General features: G+C 44.7%; 1 protein-coding gene across 1 annotated transcript; it reads right to left on the minus strand.

The window, feature by feature from the left end:
- Window positions 1–84: 84 nt before the first annotated feature.
- On the minus strand, window positions 85–16,048 carry si:ch211-168f7.5 (uncharacterized). Its single transcript, XM_006781324.3, has 4 exons — window positions 15,345–16,048; window positions 6,247–6,457; window positions 4,261–4,494; window positions 85–3,840 (listed from the first exon to the last, which is right to left on the minus strand). Exons 1-4 carry the CDS (start codon window positions 15,624–15,626, stop codon window positions 1,310–1,312), a joined length of 3,258 nt encoding a protein of 1,085 aa, XP_006781387.2. The 5' UTR covers window positions 15,627–16,048; the 3' UTR covers window positions 85–1,309.
- Window positions 16,049–17,804: the final 1,756 nt, after the last annotated feature.

Below are 17,804 nucleotides of genomic sequence, written 5' to 3' on the forward strand. Positions count from 1 at the left end.
GCTAATTTTCATTCATTTTTTTTAGCAAAGCCCTTTGCTGACACGTAAACATCTTTAATGCACTTACAGTAGGAAGAGCACACGTTCAGTTATAAGTTTCCTTTATTAGTCATAAGCCATAAGAGGACACATATGTATCTTGGATAACTCATCAATACTTTAATTCAATGTTCATTTCAAAATCCTGAGCAAAATATCAAGTTAAAGAGTATTTGCTTAATTTTGGTCATAATCTGGCCAATGTGATTGTACTTCAGTGGCAATACTGCCCATGATCAAAGAGGAATATCACACTCTCACAATAGCTATAATCACTGAACAAGTCACAGAGCAGCATGCAGAAGGGGATTGTGCACGTACACATTCATACGCATGATTATGCACTGAAGCTTCTTACAGCTGTTTTTACTACAGTATTTTCAAATGGCTACTTTCCTGTCACAATAGGATCCCAGAAGTGTTCCTCTTCAGGATGGCATTCGCACTGATAAAAATGAGGGTTTATAAGGGTTGCAGTCCTTTACAGATCCTAAAAAGAATCATTCGCCCCTAAATAACAGGTCACTCATGTTCCCTTCACTGATGCCTCCTTTCCACTGATGCGGTGCCTAATTTAGAAGGACTGCCACACATAGAGTATTCCTGGTGCCAATAGCTAGCAGTGCACAGTAGCATAAAGTTGTTGGAGTCAAAGTTGAAATTATTTAGTGGCTATCAGAGTTAGGTCAGTCATGGTCTCTTTCCTGTGGAAGTTACTTCAAATGCATAAACCTGTAGACTGCTACTCAAAAGGTACCAAAGCAGAACTAGCTGCAGACCGGTACCACATCAATGGACAAGCAGTATTACAATTCTCTGTGGGCCATGTTGCATCTTACAGCTCTTTCTTGCTGCTGCGGTGTGCACAATTTACATTACATGGTTTTCTAATACAAAAACTTCTGAGCTTTAAAGTGCTCCATATATACTAAATATCGTGTTTGGGGAAGGTTCGCATTTATTTTATACTTTTTGAGAAGGTTTAAAAATGTATATGCCTAGTTTTACAAAAGAAACATTACTAGAATGAATGAAGTGACCCAAGACTAGACAAGGCACCTGATGTGCCTGAGAGGAACTTCAACACACTGGAGATGAGTGAAAGGACCAGTGGATATCTCATAGCCAGTATTAGAGAGCCAGTGTATCAGATCAGTCATAAAAATCCAAATATTGGCACTTTATTTTAAACATCAAATATAATACTAATCGTCACTGGTATTTTTGAATGTACAACGCAAACGTTGAAGTTCACTTTTTTGTACAGCAGTCACTTCCTGGATGATTTCTGTTTGAGACTAAGCGACCTCATTGAGCCAAACACTTTCCTTCCCAAATCCCTCAGTGATCGGGAGCGCTGAAGGGGCAGCCGTGGAGGTGGAGAAGGAGAAAATGAAGGGGAGGAGAGAGGAGAGAGTGAATGGCAGCTGCCTTCTAGGCTCTGAGAACGAGAGAGGTTAAACAGGCTGGCGGTTGAAGACAGCCGTTTGTCCTCCTCCTTCGCTCTCAGTAGTCTGACCCCTTCGTCTTTTCTGATTCCCGTGCCGCCATGCCCCACGTCCAAGGAGGAGACCCAGTGTGGCCGCTTTGTGGGCTCTTCGCTGTGGTTCTGAGGTACCAGCAAGCCCTGGGATTCACTCCTGAACAGAGCCCGCCTGGAAAGCTTGAGGCTTGAGCTGCGTCTCTCCCCATCATCTTTACCTCTCTTCTTTGAGAAGACAGGAGAGTTGTCTACTTTAGGCCTTTTGTCGCCGCTGCTAGAAGCTTTAACCCTTCTGTGCTCTCTTCTCCAGCTTCCCACGCTGTTCCTTCTCCAGCCATAGCCATACTCTGCCCTGTCTATCTCCTCTCTTTCACTTTCAGACTCTTTGCTCCAGAGGCGTCCCTCAAAGCCCTTCCAGAGTTTGCTAGAGGACTTTTTGGATGCGTGAGCGGCTGCTCGCGACTTCTCCTCCTCCTCACGCCAAACTGAGCTGTAGTCCTCTCTCTTTGCATAACTGCTAACTGTTGCTGCCCTGATCAGCTTATGGGAGGCGTGTTTTCCTCTGTAGAGCCCATCACCCTCCGCCCTCTTCTGCCTGCTGTTGCCCTCGCCTCCTCCACTGCTCTGCCGAAGTGATCCTCCTCTCGGTTGGATCCCGCCATGCTCAAAAGGAGAGGTCCTGGTATTGGTGCGGGGCAGGGAGCACTGGAATGGTGCATCTCGTCGGAAAACAGAGAGGGGAGTCGCACCCAGGGGGGATGGTTGGAGAGGGCGTGGAGGTGAGCGACCTCTTGGGGTAGGGCGCGAGGCAGGTGAGGAGGCTGTGGAGGAAGGAAGGTCAGGTGTCTGTTGGTAGTGGGAGTGGGAGGAGTAGTGGGAGGAGGGAATGTGCATGGATTGGTAGGGGTGTATGGGGCTGCTGGAGTGTGAGAGAGGAGGGGTGAGGCTGCACTGAGACTGTGGAGAATGAGTGACACTGAGAGACAGCTGTATTGGTCTCTGGGGATTCAAGTCTGTCAGTCGAGTATAGTCATGTGACTGATCTGTTTGAGCTGTCAGGTGAGTTTTAGTGTGGCTTCTCATCTCACCTGCAGTATCTGTTGGGAAGCAGTCAATATCTAGCTCCACGCCTTGTTCCATGAGTCCAACTACAACAGCTCGAGACAGGCCAGAGAGGCGGGAGATCTCCTCCACCATGGGCGAGTCTTCACTTAACTTTGGACTGGAGTTGGACTCCTGGATCAAGCTGCTGCGCTGAGATCCGGGAGCCGATCCTGCATTCGCGCCAAACAGTGGCTGTCCAGCCTCAGGTGGAGCACCACTGCTCCAGTCTAATGAGCGACAGAAAGCTGATGAGCCAAACCCAGAGCTGGCTCCAGACCCCAGTGGGACCTCAAGGGAGCTGCGGTGGCTCAGGCTGCTTGGACAAGTTGAAATGCGAGGACGAGGTCTCATCGCTGGGGTGGGTGTAGCAGAAGAATGTGATGAGGCAGAAGCGGTGGAATTGGCTGCAAAGTCTCTCCTCAGAGCTCCGTTTCTGGGATTGTCCACCAGCCCGTGACCAGAATTTAAACCGGGAGTCAGGTTCAAGTTGAGGTTTAGATGCAGGTTTATGTTTAAGTCTTCTCCGGTGGCTGAAGGAAGATTTCCCAGGTTGATTGAATTCCTGGTGCCCTTTTTTCCGGTGGTGCTAAGGCTGACTCTGGCTGAGTTCCCTAGCAGTGACTTAGAGGGTGTGATGTTGACGCCTGGCTGGGTGGAGGGTGTGCTGCGGCTCTCGAAGGCAGAAAGAGACTGGGTGGATCCATGAGTTTTGCCAGGGGTGCAAAGGCCTCTGTGTGTGACTGGCCCAGGGGTGGCAGGTGAGGTGAGATCAGAGGTGGATTTTGCCCGACTGTGGTACTGGCGAGCCAGACGAGAGATGTACTGCTCCAACTGGGTGAAGGAGGGTGGAGTGGGAGGTTGCTGGGGCTGGAGAGGCAGAGCTGTGTCAGCGTTTGACTCTGTGGGTTCATCGTCCTGGGGTCCCTCAGGGCTCACAGAGGCTGACTGTTCTTGATTCTGGGTGGTGAAGAGGGGGCTTTGGAGGGCAACAGCATGCAGTGGGCTTGGGTATGAGTAAACCTCTTTGGTCCGACGGGACATCAGGTCTGTGCAGTAGCGGGAGTCAAGCTGGAGTTTTGAATTTTGGGAGGAGGAGGTGGAGGAGGAGGATGAAGGGTTGAGGAGCGGGAGGATGAAAGAAATCAGGGAATCACCAAGTCCTGAACAAAGTTCAGACAGAAAGGTCAGACCAGTTGCTTCAAGGTCATTTGGGACTGTAAGAGACAGAGAGGAAAAAAAACAACTTTAGACTTCAGACATTTTGAGGTATTTTTGAGGCAGCACGGTGGCACAGTGGTTAGCACTGTTGCCGCACAGCAAGAAGGTCCTGAGTTCAATTCCACCATCAGGCCGGGGTCTTTCTGTGTGGAGTTTGCATGTTCTCCCCGTGTTTGCGTGGGTTCCCTCCGGGTACTTCGGCTTCCTAGGTCAATTGGATAATCCAAATTGTCACTAGGTGTGAATGTGCGAGTGAATGTGAGCGCGAATGGTTGTCTGTCTTTGTGTGTTGGCCCTGCGACAGACTGGCGACCTGTCCAGGGTGTACCCTGCCTCTCGCCCTATGACAGCTGCGACCCTGAAAAGGATAAGCGGAAGCGAATGGATGGATGGATCTATTGTTTGCGCCCACTCACCAGAAACGGGCGTCTCTTCTGTTGGTTCAGCGTCCTCCTGGCTGTCTTGGAGTACAGGTTGCTGCAGCTGCACTGCACCTTCTGGCCACAGGAGGTCAGTGTTGTCAGCACACACAGGAACCTGCTCCCACAGCTTCAGGGGCCTGGCAGGGGCCACCGGTCCTCCATGGGCTGCGTCGCTGGACACAGAGTAGCAAGAGTCTGACAGGGAGCTGCCGCTCACTGAATAGAAACCTTGAAAAAAAAGACACGGACATTTGTAAAAGAGGCATTTTCTTTGTGGATTTTGAATGTTCTCCTCTCCTCCTTCTAGGTTCAGCTTCCTTCCACCATGCAAGGGTGTACATTCAGGTTAATTATCAATTCTAAACTGGCCTTAGGTGTGAATGTGAGCACGTATGTCTGTCTCTCTGAGTTAACCCCATATTGAACTGGTGACCTGTCCAGGGTGTATCGCACCTCTCGGATAGACTCCATGTAGAGAAAATAACTCGACTAAACCGATAACACACGAACTGTAGTTATCTTCCCTTTATTAAACACACAGAGGTATCTGACAGGAAAAGTAAACAAACCTGTAGATTTATTAACTAAATCCACCTCTTAATGCAATAAACTCTATTAGATATTTTCCTGGGCTGTAACTGCTCAAGACATCACTTTCATTCAATGTTCCTTCGCTGAATGTGTGTCTCAAAGCTGTGACACTCCTCCATCCTGCTTTACATTTAGGATGAAGTTATAATCATGGTGTGTGGTAACATTTTCCCTCCAAACAACCAGATTTTGCCCCATCTGTCCACAGAGCATAGCCTCAAAAAAACGCCGTGGCAAACAATAGCGGCTTTTGCATAGCGGTGGTTTCCCTCATGATTCCCACTACTTCCATGAACACTCATTAACCTGTAGTGATTTCTGCACACTGCCTCTCTTTTGCTCTTCTGTTACTCTTGGATTCTTTTTCACCTCGTTCAGGCTTGTACGTTGTGCTCTTACTGTGACCTTTACAGGACGCCCACTCCTTTGAAAAGTAGCAGCAGCCTTGAATTGTATCCATTTTTAGGTAGTCGTGTTATAGATTAATGAACACCCAGATCTTCAGAACACCTTTCGCAGCCTTTTAAAGCTCCCTGCGTCTCTAAAACATTTCTGCCAAAGCCCCATGGAGGTATGTGATTGCAGTATGCTTCCCAGCGATCAATCTTTCTTAAGATGAGCAGACTTTGATATTTATGGCCTTCTTTAAAAAGAGAATCACCCCTACAGTCCACATTTCCAATCTCATCACCTTAACTGGAACAGCTGATTCAAAGGGTTCGATTGCTTGTGTCAGCCTGCACTGTGAGCAGTATCTTATTAGCAGTCAAATACTCTTTGTCTCTTACTGTGACTTAGATGAAGCTCAGGCCACAGTTTATGAGTCAGAGCAGAGACATCTTCTTCTACCATCACCTATAGAAACTCAAACCTCGTAAAAATTCCAAAAGAAAAGCGTCACAGTGCAGAAACCACTGTTAGACATGCAGTGTGAGCCATGAACACTTAGACTTCTTCTGAAATTACATTTTTACTGACTAAAGAATGGACAAATAAAATTCATTTTGATTTTTAAAAAAATATTATCATGTCTTTAGGTTTGATAGATTTTCCAGAGCATAAATAATAGTGGAGTGAAAAGTGGGTGAGAGTCTATACCTGGCCAAGAAAAGCTTTCAGAGGAAGCAGAGAACGGATAAGAGTTTGAGGAGAGGCTAAAAAATGTTGACAGCAAGAGACAAACGGAGTGAGTCAGTGCCGAGTCACACAGAGTGCAAGCAAACAAAAGTAAAAAAGAGACGTGGTTAATGTTTCATGGAAATTCTCTCAAGGTGAGCTGTAGTTCTATCAGGAGGTGAGAAACTGTTGGATCATTGGACAGCTCAGCGCCGTTGTCTCAGCCGTCTGACATTTAAAGCGCCTGAAAGAGGTGTTCAGGTGTGTAATTACCTGAACTAGGTCTGGAGTCGCTGTCCAGGGGGATCATACCATTTAGGTCCGGGGTTGGGGGAGAAAGCAAGTCAGAGGGGGCATCCCAGGAAAGAGTGGACCAACGTGAGCTACTCCCTCTGCCCGATGAGAGGTGAGCTGCCCCGTCCCCTGAATTACCCCCGCATTCCTCTGGGCTGCTCTGACAGGCCGTGTCAGAGGGAGAAGGATCCTAAAAAGAAAAGAAGAACAGTAGGTGACTATGGATGATTCATTCACACAGATAAAATGGAAGTAAGGGTTAAAACTATAATAAAAAATCAAAATGACACATGATCGTCATCAAAATGTTTGTCAGTGGACAACTGGAAAAAAACACGACTCATATTAAACATACTGGCTGTTGAGATCTTTTTACTAAACTGGCCTAAAACTTAGCAAGCATAAAATAACGATACTTTTTATGCATTTGTTCTTCAGTTGCAGGTTAGATACTGGAAATGCATAGCATACAGCAAGAGTGTGCAAATCCGACAAGACTGATCGAATAACAACACGATTTTACCAGAAGTCGGGTATATTGATTTACTGTCACTTAAGATATGAATGCAGCAAACATGAAGTAAATGAATGGACTGCTATCTAAATAAATTGCTTTACTGTTATTGGCTTCCCACAACACTACAAGCTACACTTCACACTCACACACACATTCATACAGAAATGGATGCTTTGGGAGGCAAGTTAAAGTTCTTCCCAAGCATATTCCAGCATCCAAATGGAGAACTCGGGTATTGAACCACCAACCATCAATAAGAAACAGTGGAAGGAAAACTAGAGATTAAAGATCAGCTCTCATGGGTATATATTTGGCTAATATTTAGTCATGGAAACTGCATTAGGTGCATCCATTCAGCTACTTGTTAACACAAATATCTAATCAGCCAACTGCATGGCAGCAGCTCGGTGCATTTAGACATGCAGACGTGGTTAATACAACCTGTTGAACCTCAAACTGAGCATCAGAATAATGGAAGAAAGGTGATTTAGGGAACTCTGAACGTGGCACGGTTTTTGATTCCATACAGGCTGGTCTCATTATTTCAGAAACTGCTGACCTACTGGGATTATCCAGCACATTCGTCTCCAGGGTTTAGAGAGAAGAGTTTGAAAAAGAGAAAATATGCAGCGAACAGTAGTTCCCTGGGAGAAAATGCCGCGATGATGTAAAAGATCAGAGGAGAATGGTCAGACTGCTTCAAGCTGACAAGAAGGTAACGGTAACTCAAATATCCACTCCTTACAACCAAAGTATGCGGAAGAGCATCTCCGAACACAAAACACATCCAGTGTGTTCAGCAGCTGCAGCAGAAGACCACACTGGGCGCTACTGCTGTCAGCCGAGAACAGGAAACTGTGGCTCTAAGTTGGACCAATTCACAAAATTGAACAGCAATCGATTGGAAAAACACTGTCTGGTCAAAAGATTTCTGCCTCTGCTCTGTTTGGATAGTAGGGTCCAAATTTCACACAATGAGCGAGAGCATGGATTCACCCTGCCTTGTATCGTTCAGGCTGCTAGCGGTGGTGTGATGGTGTGGAGGATATCTTTTTGGCACTTTTTGGGCCCCTTAGTACCCAGTGTGCATCATTTTAACATGAGACAGTGCACCATCACCCATAAATTCACTCAAACGTCCTCCACACTTACCAGATCTCAATCCAATAGAGCACCTTTGGGATGTTGTGGAAAGGGGTAGAGTAGAAAAGCGCTATATAGGAGCCAGCTCATTTACCATAAAGCTTCATAAAGAATAATTTAATTCGATTAATACTCAAGTTTACCTACTTAATAGATGCGTGGGGGAGAATAAAAAGCATGCAGAGGTCAAAACTTACGCAACACTTTCTGAATATGAAAAAAAAGAAAACCCTGAAGAAGGTTGGATAAAAACAGTGTTGTTACAAAAAAAACTACAATATATTCATTGGAAACCTATTAAGTTAGAAGAAGAAAGTATTCTAGGTGTTATTAAGCATTCAACTACACTTTCCACCAGTGACAATAAGGATACTGCTTTAAAAACACAGCTTAACCCTCTGCATGTTTTGGTCCAGACCCACGTGAAAGGGCTGTGCATTCACAATATCATTTACCAGCCACATGCTCCAGCAACGTCACACCACACTTACTGGAACAGTCAGAAATGAGGCCTTGTGCACAACAAGAACAAGAATAACAGTCAGCCCATCAAGTTAGCAAAGTGCCTCCATTTCCCAGATTAGTAAGAGGGCAGAGGAGTAACCCCCCCTTCACCCTCCTCCAAATCCCCAACCCATCCCTTTAGGACAGCAGCCAAAAGCCCCTGCATTAGTGTGATCAGGCCCAAACAACAGAAACACTGTGAGTGGTGCTGCTGATCAATCCTGTGGTTACTGAGGAAACAATACAGGTAGTGACTCACTGGGGTGACAGGAGAGGAGGGGGATTCAGAGGATAATGGGAGAAGACAGATGACGTAACAAAGAGCTGCCAGAGCGGCAGAAGGTAAAAAGGGGGATGGACTGTGGAGGAAAGAGAGAAGGAAGGAAACAGTGTGTGAGAGTTTCAGACTTTGACCAGTCTTCGGCTTATCTCTCCCTCTCAGGTCTGTGAGATCCTGTCCCCTTCCTCACTATTTTTTTTTTTGTTTCCCTGTGAATCTACAGCGAGTCGTGGCTGAGTGGGTGACCAAAACTAAGTGCGAGGGACAAAAAAAGAGACAGAGAAATAGCGGAGTGAGTCACTGAGTGAGTGAAGGCGGTGAGGGGAGAGTGAGGTGATGGGGGGGGCGGTTGCCGGGCGAGAGAGAGGGGCATCTTGAAGGACCCCCACCTCCCCCACATGCCCCTTAACAAATAACCCTCCTCCTTCTGCTATAATATCCTTCGAGCCAGCCACCCTCTACTCACCATAGCTACAGCTGCTCGCTCTCTAACTCGCGTTCGCTTCTCCTCCCACACAGACCCACAACAGCACAACAGGCCTGGCGAAATATTTAACTCAATCCTCAGCCTGAACACACACACACATACAAACATGCAGTCCAACAGTGACGCGACTTCCTCTCACACGTATGATCTGAAAAATTCGACATTTTTAAAAGACCATTAACTTATTCTGCCTGTGCAAAGATGTGAAACGCGGTTTTTAAAAGTCTCCCGAAAGGGTAAATATCTGCAACAAATCCGTGCCAGCAACACAAGGCCTTGCACACTACGGGATATATTGTTACACAGTGACTAGCACATGATCAAATCATTGGAGAGACGGGTGATGGTTCGCTCAGAGCTCTGTAATATGATAGTCCTGCATGTGAGGGAGGGGTGCACATAGAAAATGTATGGGTCGATGGGATAATAATGCTGCAGCGACTGCACAAGCCATACACTTCTTCTTAATATGTGCATTATGTCATCAGCGAGAACCGATTGCAGCGGTTGGCTTGTCGAGACAGAATAATTTGGTCAAACAGTGTGGGACGGCGCGAGCGATCGGTGTGAAGAACTCGCACGGTGGTCTATTTATTGTTTCATACATTATTAATATGGTATTGAAATGTAAAGACAGCCCACACTGTGAATCTTCATCTTCACTCAGCTTTCAGGATCATCCTGAAAAAATGATCAATGTTACACACTTTTGTTGTTTTACTTGGAGATACCCCGAGGCACAAAAAGGGGGGAGATGAAAGCTGTCACTCCACAAGTGTGGGGGGCTAATGACTCACCATGTAAGATGATGCTTCCCAAACCTAATTTCAAGACAGCCTCCCTTCAATGAGCGCGCACACGGCAATGTAAACACTTCTCATTAGGACCTTATCTGAATATTATTCCCATCAGTTATTGATTTATCGACTCATGATTGAGCAGGTCGTCTACTAATAGGGAGGTCGGTGGTTCAATCCAACATGAGCATTACTGGGCAAGATACTGAACGCTGACTAACCCCTGATGTGTCCATCGGAGTGTGAGTGTGTAAACGTTAGGTTAAAAGTGCTTATCATTTAAAGCAGGGGTCTCGAACTCCAGTCCTGGAGGGCCGGTGTCCTGAAACCTTTCCATGTGTCCTGGAAAAAAACAAAAACAAGGACTGCCGATAACAGCAGTCTCCTCTGCTCAGACTCTCCGGGACATGAAAATCGTGTTTCAGTGATAAATGCGAGGACAATTGCACAAAGGTTTCTGATAATTATATCACTCCAGAAGATTGTGAGTTTTCCTCTCCATCCACATCTCCTTATTTTCGCTTGTGATTGGATTCGGGAGACAGACACTATCTCTACTTTTAAGATTAGGCTTAAAACTTTCCTTTTTGCTAAAGCATATAGTTAGGGCTGGACCAGGTGACCCTGAATCCTCCCTTAGTTATGCTGCAATAGATGTAGGCTGCCTGGGGATTCCCATGATGCATTGAGTTTTTCCTTTCCAGTCACCTTTCTCGCTCTCTATGTATTAACAGACCTCTCTGTATTGAATCATATCTGTTATTAACCTCTGTCTCTCTTCCACAGCATGTCTTTTATCCTGTCTTCCTTCTCTCACCCCAACCGGTCGCAGCAGATGGCCCCGCCCCTCCCTGAGCCTGGTTCTGCCGGAGGTTTCTTCCTGTTAAAAGGGAGTTTTTCCTTCCCACTGTCGCCAAAGTGCTTGCTCATAGGGGGTCATATGATTGTTGGGTTTTTCTCTGTATCTATGAAGCGCCTTGAGGCGACTTTTGTTGTGATTTGGCGCTGTATAAATAAAATTGAATTGAATTGTTGCAACACACCTGAATACAATTAGTAGGTCATTAGCAAGAGTATAGAACTTGACTGCATGCTGAAGTGGCAACCCCTAATCCTACTCAAGTAAATGTAAGTGTTTGGAAAAAATTTCTTCTAACAGTACTTTTATTGCACCATGTTCATTCACTCATGAGCTGCTGTAACATGAATCAAATGGCTGCAGTCACGTTCTACAGGGTCTTGCTAATGACCTACTAGTTGTATTCAGGTGTGTTGCAACAGGGACACATGGAAAGGTTTCAGGACACCGGCCCTCGAGGACTGGAGTTCGAGACCCCTGATTTAAAGAAATGTGAATATGTGACTGAGGCTTGTAGCAGTGCTGTTCAATACTGCCAAGTAAAGACAGGTCCAGTATGACTGATATCAGTACCCATACCTATAGTTTAAACTTATAAAGGCAGGCTAAATTATTAACTTAAAGTAATTTAGAGGATAGAAACAAAGTATTGATCCTATCCTACTATTTCCCGGTGGCTTAAAGATGTCATGTTTTTTTTTAAAACTTGAAAAAATAAAATATAAGTTGAGAGGTTGCACAGCCAAATTTTTTCACAAGTGGCAACCCTTTATCTCTTATTTTGCTAGTCTAGAGGTATTGCCTGTTTAAGTGTACTTCTGTTACTGTTATATTCCTCTAATATGTTTGATGGTTGTGTTGATCTGTGTGGGACTGGGGGGGGTCTTTGTTTTAGAATGTGTTGTTTTTTTTTCATACATATATATATATATATATATATGTAAGTTTATTTACTTAGGAAAATGAAGAAAGGTTGATTGTATTTTGGTAACTGCAAGTACTGTTTTCTTTTTTTCAATAAAAATATTTTCAAAAAAGAAAGAAAAAGAAACAAAGTATCGATCCTGTCGCGCTAGTATCGATACGATACCGGTATCATTGGTATCGATACTACTGATATTTGGATCAACCTGCTCATCTGTAGCTTGTAGTAAGAAAGCACTCTGTGTGTTTAATGTGAGTAGAAAAGCGTTATATGAGTATCACCGTCTGTTTGCGCTTAATCATAAAGCTCAAAGACATTCAGCTTTCTGCAAGAAACGACAGCTGATTTCCACATTTGACAAGCTTTAATCAGTCCTAAAAGATTTCCTTATTACAGTAGCTGCTGATTAATTTCCTGTCTATTAATTAATCGTTGCAGTTCTGCTGTGCGTGTGAATTAATTAAAGCTCTGCAGCATATTCCCTCCTTCTCCCACTCCTGTTCTCGATGTGTTATGTTCAGCGAGGAGATTTTTATTTTTAAACTCCGAACGGCAACGAGCCGGAATCCGCCATCGTGGCCTTGATGCTCATTTCGAGAGCAAGAAGTTACGTTTTCTTCTAGTTTCCAGATTAGATGTCGTTTCAGTAACTCAAAGCTTGTTCTCTCCACACAACAGATTGCGCAGATCTGAATTATTCATAGTATTAATGCAAATTAAATGTGTTTTCTGTCCATACTACAGAACCACTGCTCTGTTTTTTTGTTCAAAAGCCGACATTCTTTAAAATACTCCCTCATTTTAAACTGCATTTTTCAGCACGGATGACATCACGGCCGTAACAGTCAGCCATAACCCTGATGTGCGCAGTTGTGGCTTCTATCCTCCTCTTTCTGCTGCTAGAGAGAAAAAATGTGAATCATATTTCAAGAGTTTATTAAAAAAGAAAGAAAGAAAAAAAAATCTAGTATTGCGGTAGAGCACATTATGCTATGAGTCACCAAATCCTTGGCTTACAAAAAAGGCTGAACAACCAATGATTTCCAAAGTAATGAGTAGTGTATACAGGGAAAATGAATATAATGGGTTTACGTATAAAACTGTATGTAGATTCTAGTAAACAAAGCAGTAGGTAACCGTCAACTTTCCCTTCCTCGTTCCCTCTCCATCTGCAGCTACACAAGACAGAAATTTGTTTCCCTTTTATGCAAATGTTGTTTTGTGTGTGAGTACCATGTTTACATATCTTTGTTTTGACCAAAAATTGGAGCGTTACTACACTTGTGGGGACCATGAAGCCTTATGGGGACAAAATGCATGTCCCCACGAGTTTGTAGGCATTTTTGAGGCTCAAAATGTGGTTTTAGTGTCAGGGTTACATTTAGGTTATGCTTGTGGTTATTGTTATGGCTGGGAAAGCATTATGTCAATTAGATGTCCCCATAAGGATATGAAAACACAACTGTGTGTGTGTGTGTGTTGGTGAAGGCCAGCCAGGGCAAAGGGCAGCGTGCCAGCCTGCTTGCTCTGCTACATCGGCAGCTCCCTTCAGAGGTGAGAATGAGCAATGCTGCTCGGCCTCTCCACAGGATTTCTCAGCACCACGGGAGGAACTACAGATGAGATGTTGGTGGGTGGGTGGTGAGGAAGGCGGCACGTTATGAGAAGCGCTTCCATGCGGATGCCCTCTCTCAGATGGGACTGCAAAAAAGCCTTCTCCCTTCACTTATTATTTCAAGTGTTTTCCGCTTCTCCTCTGCAGACTATTTGTGGGGATACAATTTCATTTCACTCTGTGAAAAAAAAAATTACAATATTCTGCAGATGTGACCTCAGCTGTAGCCTGGCTTAAACAGAACATGTATTAATATGCTGCAGGCTGCTGACTAATACCGCTCACTGGTATCAGGAACACATATTCACAGTGTAATAACAGGTTGTGCAAAGCCACCATGATGAAGCATTTGTTACTTTCTCAGAACGAGTGTTATTCCTGTAGCTGTCGACGGCATTGTTTCATATCACAGCAGACCATGGAAACAATCCGGAGATAACATATTTGGTGAAAAGTAGCAAGCAGTGACTTTTAGTTCAGAGGAAAACAGGTCTGCACATAAACAGTATCTACAACAAAATCCCTTCTGTAAAGAATCTGTTTTTGTGAAACTGGGCATCTGTGCAGTCGAGGTTACTGTGATGCTTCAGCCTTGTGGGTTGTGGTGCTGCCTGCCTCTGAAACTATTTATCATTTTCATTAAAATGTAACGTAAATTTGGCATTTGCTCAAATTCCAGCCTGAACCCATCACCTGTTTGTCAAGTCTGGAAATGTTCCAGGTATAATCCACATTGTACAAAGTAACACACCACTTCATGTGCAATGCAGTGAAGTTTCAGATTACTTTTGCTTATTTTTGGTATTAAAGTTGCTGGAAAAATGTCTGTTTTATTTTTATTTTTTTAAATGGCCGTAAATACCATAAAAAAGGTGTTTAAACTTGAAGCCAGTCATTGCAATCAATGTCCATCCATCAACGTTTTCTAGCATATAATGACTGATGTTCATGTTGCATGTCTCCTTTAACCAACAATCAAAAACCAGAAAGTATTTGTTTAATATCAAAAGATAAATTTAACAAGTTGAAACAGTGGTCATGTCTAATATTTTCAACATTATATTTCTATTTATAGCACTGGTCATCCTCTTCCTGTGCCCTCTTGCCCATTGCCATTTTACATTTATTATGTTTTGTTAAAAACACCCACACACACACTGATGGATGCACCCACAGTCATCTTAATCATTTCATTTTTGGCCGATTTTACATCTTGATGACTCCTCAGCTTTAAATGTAGATCACTAATAACGGAGCAGACCAGCTACGGCCTCGGGGCCCATGCCTCAGGATGAGACCTGTTCTCATCCTGTCCTCCTGTATCAGCCTACATGTCAACCCACATTCTCCACACAAAAGACCTGCATATCCATTTCAAGGCAGGTTTGGGGAAATGGGGTTAAATGGGTGTTTAGAGACAGCCTAACCCTCTTCAGGTTGGTCACACTCCACTGAACATACAGACTTTAAAAAAAAAAAAGGCAGCGCACTTTTTAGACAAAAAGTGGAGGGGCTGGTATTTAGAATGTGATCAGAGTAATTGTAAATGCAAACGGGGAGCCAAAGTGACCTTTGGAGAGCTTATGATCCTGAGCCAAAAAATGCAGCGCTGGCTTGTGTATTAATACCTGCACCTGATTTGAGCGCCACATGTTTCTTTCTAACCATGAGGCAGGGCACAGAGCCAGAGCTGGTCCCGGTTTCCTGACCTCCGTGACATTTGCTCCATGTCTCACACACACACACACACTGCATGCCTGGCTTGATCTCTGGCACCATCACATTCAATTGAGTATTCAGCTCTCGGCACAGCCGTGCGCTCGAGGCAGCGATAAAATCTGTCTAGTGAGTCGCAGAGGGACTGGCTTTTTGGCAGATCACCATCAGCCCCTCATTCATATTTAATCATCTGTCTGTGGATCCTGTGAGCTGACAGACGTACTGACTGACCTGTTGCCGGCGGGATGTCGCAGAGCCATGCTCGGCATCCATTGCGCCGCTTTCCGAGGTCTCTCTCCCCTCCTCCTCCTCCTCCTCCGCCGCCCGTGGATCCTCAGCGTTGGCGGCAACGGGCGGTCGATCCTCCAGAGCGGCGTCCACCATCTCCAGGTGTTTGCACCTGAGCACCTCCAGCTCCATCACCCCGGCCAGCGTCGCTTTGAGGCGCTCTCCGATGCGGACGCGCTCGGTGCCCGACCAGAGCGAGTTCACGCATCCGCGGCGGGCGGCCATCCTCCTCAGGGCGCACCGCTGACCACCGCACAGTTACCGCACACCAGGATAAGGGAAGGAACGGGCTAGGGTCCAGCACCAGGTTGAGCGACACAAGTCCGAATGAGGGATTTCAACATAGCAGCTGCTTGGTTTAACGCAACATCAATGATAGCGGCTCATTCTAACGTGCAGTGCAGCCTCGCGGCTTCAGGCAGCCCCGCTGACTGACTGACACAGGGCTGGAATTAATGAATCCACCGGCAGACTGAAGACACCTCAACGAGCCATGACTCACACTATCCCAGGTTTTCATTTCCGGTCGACATTATCCATTTTTTCCTTTCCCTGTCACTTTAAAGCTCGCAGGTCCGCCGGAGTTGTCCGCAGCGCTGGACTCCGTGCGCTGCGTCCCCAATGAGACAATGCAACAGAGAGGCAGCGATAGCGTTACATGTGGGAGCAGGCAGAGGGAGAGGGGAAGGAGGAGCCAGTGTGCAGGAGCTACACACGGATTGGACGACCAAGTTTTTTCGAACGGACGCAAGAAAATTCCCAGAGTGTCCAACTTCAGCGCGCAGGATCGCAGAGGACAGATGCACTGTTTCCTCAAGTGTTCATCCAACTATAGCAGTAGAAAACACCCCAGCACCCACGCTCCGAGCAGCACACTGTGCACATAATCAGCAGGGTCGTTTCTCTGCTTCACTTTTTAGCCCATGTTTTGACCCCTAAACTGATTTTTTTTTTTTAATGTAGAAAAGTTGAATTTTTAATGCGCTGCATGTGTTTTTTCCATCGGCTATAACTTGAAACTAAACGTATTTCATCTTAAAAGCTGCAGCTATGCAAGATTTTATCATCTCTGCAAGATGGGGAGTAGAGCTGCGATAAGAAGCCACGTGACCCAGTATGAACAGCTTTGTTTGCCTGCGTTGACGTTTCTGTAAGAAAAGTAGAATTTTAACTCTATTACATTTAAAACTAAGAGTCTTTGTTCTACTTTAGACCCTCACTAGATAAACACCTTTTGTGTAAAATGCTGTCTTGTCATGTGACTTCAAACAATATTAGATATTGAGGGAATGTGTGACTAATTTAATAAGAAGATATTGCAGCAGTAATCTGATTACTATGAGGAGTGCTTTTCTTTGAGATATAATGTGTATAATATTAATGTGGCTATTTTCTTCACTGATACATTGCATAGAATTGAATACTATAATCCGATGCCTGCATTAGTGAAATCTATACTCTATTGAATGCACATATAGGACGATCTTTGTATTCCAAGCGTAGTCTTTAAGCAGTGACGTTGCATTTATCCCTTCTATCGCATGTAACTCTATAGCTAAACAGCGCACATGAGAGATGCTGCTCACCCACACAGAAGCGTGCATTTGCTCTGTCTGATTACGCCTCCTGTCATTTGGAGTGTTGCTGACATTTACCTACCTATTTCCACTAAACATTATGCTTTAGAATAATTGCAGGGTAAATAAATGAAAGCAGCTGTGTTTGCCATCCATCCAGTTTCTTTCTCCCGGGTTTCTTATCCGTCTAATTCAGGATTTGGGGTGGGTGGAAGGCGGGGATGAGAGTGGAACATATCCTAGTTGTCACATGTGATACGCTAGTAGTCAAATAGCTTCAAGTTTTAAAAGCTGCTTATACTTATTACTATATGTATAGTAATAAATCATTATAGTTTACGACCTTCTGCTAACATAAGGAAGAGACTGAGCACAGGAATTGTGCTGAAGCAGCTTCACAAAAATAAAGTTCCTACGTGTGGTGAATGACGGTTACCAATGGTTACCAGTCAAGGTGAATCAGGCCCCCTCTCGGGCCCTCAGCTCTCCAGACACCACAGGGGGCAAGGTTTGACCTTATATGGGAAAAAATTCACAACAAAGTTTTTATCCTCTTCTTTTCTTGGGGAAAAAATGCACAGCTAACACAAAAGTGCTTTCGTTTCAGCATCGTTGACACTGTCATGATATCTACTAGTAAAAGTATGCACTCTGCAAAAAGGGTCTTTCCCAAATCTCTTTTTTGTTTGTTTGCTTGCCTGTTTTTTGTACTTTATTTTACAATATGAAGTTCCTTGAGGTGACTGTTGTTGCACATTTGTGTTAAACAGATACAACTGAACTGACATGTTTGTCACTTTTGTGGTTTTCTTGCAACTAAACAGTT

The sequence above is a fragment of the Neolamprologus brichardi genome, chromosome 2 (assembly GCF_056152115.1).
Source record: "Neolamprologus brichardi isolate AB-2024 chromosome 2, ASM5615211v1, whole genome shotgun sequence".
Lineage (NCBI taxonomy): Eukaryota > Metazoa > Chordata > Actinopteri > Cichliformes > Cichlidae > Neolamprologus > Neolamprologus brichardi.

Excerpts from the sequence above, each read along its gene's own strand:
- si:ch211-168f7.5 (XM_006781324.3), bottom strand. The coding sequence starts at position 15,626 with ATGGCCGCCCGCCGCGGATGCGTGAACTCGCTCTGGTCGGGCACCGAG. Across the intron at positions 4,495-6,246 it reads CGACTCCAGACCTAGTTCAG|GTTTCTATTCAGTGAGCGGC; the intron begins GTAATTACACAC and ends TTTTTTTTCAAG. Across the intron at positions 3,841-4,260 it reads AGAAGAGACGCCCGTTTCTG|TCCCAAATGACCTTGAAGCA; the intron begins GTGAGTGGGCGC and ends TGTCTCTTACAG.